The 4938-nt window shown below is 33.9% G+C and overlaps 3 protein-coding genes across 3 annotated transcripts; all 3 read right to left on the bottom strand.

Moving 5' to 3' along the window:
* Nucleotides 1–622: 622 nt before the first annotated feature.
* LOC104106977 (uncharacterized) lies at nt 623–1114 on the bottom strand. The gene has a single exon (XM_009615650.2). The coding sequence runs from the start codon at nt 1112–1114 to the stop codon at nt 623–625; it is 492 nt and encodes a 163-aa protein (XP_009613945.2).
* On the bottom strand, nt 979–3540 carry LOC104106976 (uncharacterized). The gene is made up of 2 exons (XM_009615648.4): nt 3342–3540; nt 979–2899 (listed from the first exon to the last, which is right to left on the bottom strand). The coding sequence occupies exon 2, from the start codon at nt 2886–2888 to the stop codon at nt 1737–1739; it is 1152 nt and encodes a 383-aa protein (XP_009613943.2). The 5' UTR covers nt 2889–2899; nt 3342–3540; the 3' UTR covers nt 979–1736.
* Nucleotides 1175–1627, bottom strand: LOC138904350 (uncharacterized). The gene has a single exon (XM_070192851.1). It carries the CDS (start codon nt 1625–1627, stop codon nt 1175–1177), a length of 453 nt encoding a protein of 150 aa, XP_070048952.1.
* Nucleotides 3541–4938: the final 1398 nt, after the last annotated feature.

The following is a 4938-nucleotide window of genomic DNA, read 5'->3' as shown; positions in this document are numbered from 1 at the left end:
TCTTTCTTTGGTTTGGAGTGCAAATTTTAGTTTTTCGTATCTCTATTGAATAACTATTTACCATTTTGTGTAATTTATTTCAGAGGCGGATCTAAGATTTGAAGGTTTCGGGTGCCATATTATTTTATACATAAATGTACTATTATTTATACTGTCCAAATGGGATAAATATTTAGTCGGTTTGATCAAATTTGTGCTTCGGTTCGAGCTATTCATCTTTTCCATTTATATAGATAAATATATCGAACGAAAAAAAATAATGACAACTTAACGCACATCATAAAATTTTCAGCAGTAATACCAATATCATAAAAAATTTTCTACATGAAAAGTACAAAAAGACAACCACTTCTTTCATTTTCTGATAATTGAAAATATCTTCCAATTAACAAAATACTACCATAATAAGTTGGTCACTACAACTAATAAGTAAGACATACATAATTCTTTCATCCTTGAGTAAACAAAAACATACATGAAGATCATTCATTTACAACTGTCCTCGACGAGTTTTCATATTTTAAAAACGGCCAATGATAGCATCATTACTTACCTTTTCAAATGCTTCACGTTCTATGTAACAAACTAAACAATCATTTAAATATTGATCACTAATGCTATTTCACACTTCATTTTTTATCCGCTTCATGGATGAAAGTACTCTCTCCACATTTGCAGTAGCAACAGGTAAAATCAAAGTCAACTTCATGAGTAAATAAATAAGTGCATAAGTCTCCACAAGATTTGCTTCAACCAATGCTTTTGCTAAATCTCTAATTCCTTGCAAGTTGGAGAACTTGGGATCATCTCCTCGCATATGAATTATGAAGGTATCGAGTTGATAACTCAAATCCCGAAGCTGGAATTTATCAAATTCATTTGGATAACATTTTGCCAGTGTCATTATTCTATCCTTATCAAAATTAGTAAAGGAATTAACTGGACTCAAGCTAGCCATCCCAAGAAGCAAATCACTACTTACTACATCAAAACGTTCATTAAGCTCTTGAAGTTGTACATCAATCACAGCACAAAAGATTTCAACACGCAAGTGATGTGAGTAACAAACATTAGACTTACGCTTAGACTTTTTAGGAAAGTAAGACTCATCCATCTTCGGAATCAAAATATCATGCCTATCACAAAATGAGGAAACATCATCTAATAGAGACTTCTATCTAGTTTCCCTCATATCTTGCAACCTTTTCTTTGTAATGTCAAGAAACACCACGACATTAACAATATCTTGATCCTTTTTTTGTAAGATCTTGCTCAATTCATTTGATATGGCCAACACTTTCACCATCAAATGAAGCACGAAAATAAATTTGAATGTTCTAATCTTACCCAAAAGATACTCTGCTTGATTTCTTTCATGTGAGGTAGAACCTTCATACTCAATCAATTTAAGCACACGAACAATAGAAGAGAAAATAGCAATAAAGTTATCCAATGTTTTAAAATAGGATCCCCAACGAGTATCACCTAGTCTTTGAAATTCACATTCTTGATTTAATCCTTGTCCGGTAATAATTTCACCGGACTCGAGTAATTTCTCCAACTCTTCAGCTTGATGATGACGAAGCAAGTCTCTGCGCTTGAAAGATCCTCCAATAACATTCAACATATTAGTAACATGATCAAAAAAGTCATCAACATCCAAATGCTTTTTAGCAATAGCTACAAGTGTTAATTGCAATTTATGAGCGAAGCAATGAATGTAATATGCCGATAAGCTATCTTTCATAATTAAAAGTCTTGAGACCATTTATCTCTCCCTTCATATTACTAGCTCCATCATAACCTTGTCCACGTATTTTGGATGTACTTAGTGAGTGATCCGAAAGCAAAGAATATATTTCTTCCTTTAATGAGCATGCTGATATATCACTAACATGGACAAGGCAAACAAATCGTTCTACTACTTCACCATTCTTATTAACATACCGCAAAATAAGAGCCATTTGTTCTTTGTGTGAGATATCTTTGGATTCATCGGCTAATATACCAAAGTAATCTCTATTCAAGTCTTCAATTATAGATTTCAATGTTTCTTTTGCACAAGCATTGACAATATCCTTTTGAATCATAGGACAAGTTAAAGTATCATTTTGTGGAGCATTTTCTATTATTACTTTTCCCACATCCGGATGCTTGTCCCCATGCCACCGCAAAAAGCTTAGAAATAAGATTTGATTTGTTGAATATTCACTTTCGTCATGATCTCGAAAAGGTAATCCATGATGCGAGAGACGTCTTGCAACATCAAACGAGGCTTCCAAGCGCATTCGGTACTCACTTTTCACCTTCTCTGAATGCTTGTCTAAAACAACTTGAATTGATTGATGATGATTTGACAAATCTAGCATCTTGTTGAAACATTTATTATGGACACTACTAATCTCACCGACATGCAAACGGAACCTTTCAAAAGCCTTATTCCATGTCCTAAAATTACTTTTTGTAAAACATTCACCCGCACTTCCATGAACGAATTCATTTTTGAACAAATAACAACATAGACAATATGCGACATCTTTTTTCACACTATACTCCAACCATCTTGAAAATGAACGTTTGAACCAACTTGGTTTAAATTGGTGCATTCTTCCTCCTATTGTAGTTTTAGGAAATTGATGATTGGTAGGTTGACAAGGCCCATTTTGAATGTAATATCTCCTCACCGCATCTCGTAATCGAAGGTTATAATTAGCAATGGGTATTCTTTCTCCTGGATCGGTGCTAAATGATTCTGAGTCAAGCTCGTCGATAAGAAGAGAAAGATTGACATTCGCACGGTTTTCTGGAGGTATTGCCTGACTCAATAATTGCACACTAGAACTAGAACTTGGTTGAGAATAATTCATCTTTACGACAAATTTATCCATCTCAATCTTTCCTACAAAACAAATGTTCAATCTAACTCATAATTAATTTAAGGATGTCATATACATTTTTGGTATAAATTATAATTAAAACTGAAAAAATCTAAACAACAAAATGCTTTAAAAACTTATCTGATCATGAAACACATCATCTTAGCATATATTTACACAAAAATCATACAAAAGCTAAATAGCTAATACAATCAGAGATTCAAGGGAACAATATACACAATAACATAATAAACTATAAATTAAAGATTGGAACAGAGAAAAAAAATCAAATCTGAATTGAATAAAAGGAAAACAAGGGAGAGAATGAAAGGGTCAAAGGGGTTTAGTAACTTATAAGTCTATACTATAATACTATTAAATATTAACTATACCACCAAAAAATTTATTTTCAGAGAAACCCAACATAAAAAAAATTAAAAAAAAGAGAGAATAAGAAAGATTTACAGTCAAATTACAAAGGAGTGGTGCAGCAACAAGGTGAGGTGCAATGGAAAAGTGGACACCAAACGGTGGTGGCCAACCGCCAGTGAGTGACAGACTGAAAAACTGAAAACCCAAGAGTCCCCAAGCTTGGGGCAGCAGCACCATAGAAGAGAAGGGTTTTGGGTGGGAAGAGGCTTTGGGGGAAATAAAGGAGCTTTTGTATTTTAATGGTAAAGAAAGCAATAGAAAAATCAAAAAGTATATAATAAAGTAAAACAAAGAATAAATAAGAAAGGAAACAAGTGAAGTGTCGTACACCTCACATTAATTGTCCAATAGTACACTAATAAAAGTTCCAAAACTTTTATGTGTTGCACAGGTTTCGAACTTCCGCTACTAGGGAGATATTTTCGGGTCTTTACCATTAGCACCCAGTGGCTATTTTGTTCATTAGAGTGTCATTTTATTATATGTACAATATTTCTTCTATAAATATAGATATATACACAGAGTTCCGACCGAGGTCTGCTGGTGCCGGCGCACCCCCTCGGCTCTATGTAGATCCGCCCCTTATTTAGTTATAAGTAGAGATAGAGAAAGCATACAATTCGAATGTGTATTTTCAAACAAAGCAATAAGACGAAGGAGCTATCAAGCATTTTGACAATTATTTCACAAGAGGTAGTTGAATTACTTATGGTTATGTTATTTGCAGGAGCGACAAAACTAACACAAACTCATTTGACCCGCCCAAATAATAATGAGTTTGGGCTAGAACTATTTTGAAGATGGGTTGTTTGGGGCTGGCCAAAGTTAACCCATTACAAATCATCGACGCAAATGGATCCATGATGATGCCCAACCTTGACCCATGGAAATGCATAATCTTAAAGTTCTACCTTGTCCCATGTAATAGCTTCAGGGTATATTTGGTATGAAGAAAAATATTTCTTGAAAAATATTTTTAATTTTTCCATGTTTGGTTGATTTAAATGTTTGGAAAATATTTTTCTTATGAACGTGTTTTTCTCCAATTGAAGAAAACTATTTTCCCTATTTAGAGAAGGAAAAATATTTTTCAAAACTCTTTTTCAACCATCCCCATCCCCACCAACTCTCACCACCCCACCCCACTCCTTCCCCACTTACCCACCTCCCCAATCCCCTACCCCTACCCCCCAACTGGACTGGGACGGAGCAGTACCGGTACGGACCGGACCGGTTCCAGGTAATCCCCTCCCCTTAAACAGCCCTACTTGGATGCCCACCCTCACCCACGCACCCCCATCCCCCACCCTTAATATATGAAAATATTATTTAGAGTACTTTTTTTCATGATGTAGAAAAGTATTTTATTTCATTTCAACAAAATAGTACTTTCTTTTCATGATATAGAAAAAGTATTTTTTTTAATTTCAACAAAATGAGTATTGAAGTAAAAAAAAATATTTCTTTCATTTCAACAAAATGAGTACTTTCTTTTCAGAATGTAGAAAAAAATATTTTCTATCATTTCAACAAAATGAGTATTTTTTTTCATGACGTAGAAAATATATTTTCTTTCATTTCAACAAAATGGATCATTTCGTTTCATGATGTGAATGATTTATTTAACTAG

This window comes from Nicotiana tomentosiformis, chromosome 2 (genome assembly GCF_000390325.3).
Source record: "Nicotiana tomentosiformis chromosome 2, ASM39032v3, whole genome shotgun sequence".
NCBI classification, from domain to species: Eukaryota; Viridiplantae; Streptophyta; class Magnoliopsida; order Solanales; family Solanaceae; genus Nicotiana; species Nicotiana tomentosiformis.
Note: the sequence above shows the minus strand (reverse complement) of the source record. Positions and strands in the feature narration are given on the sequence as shown.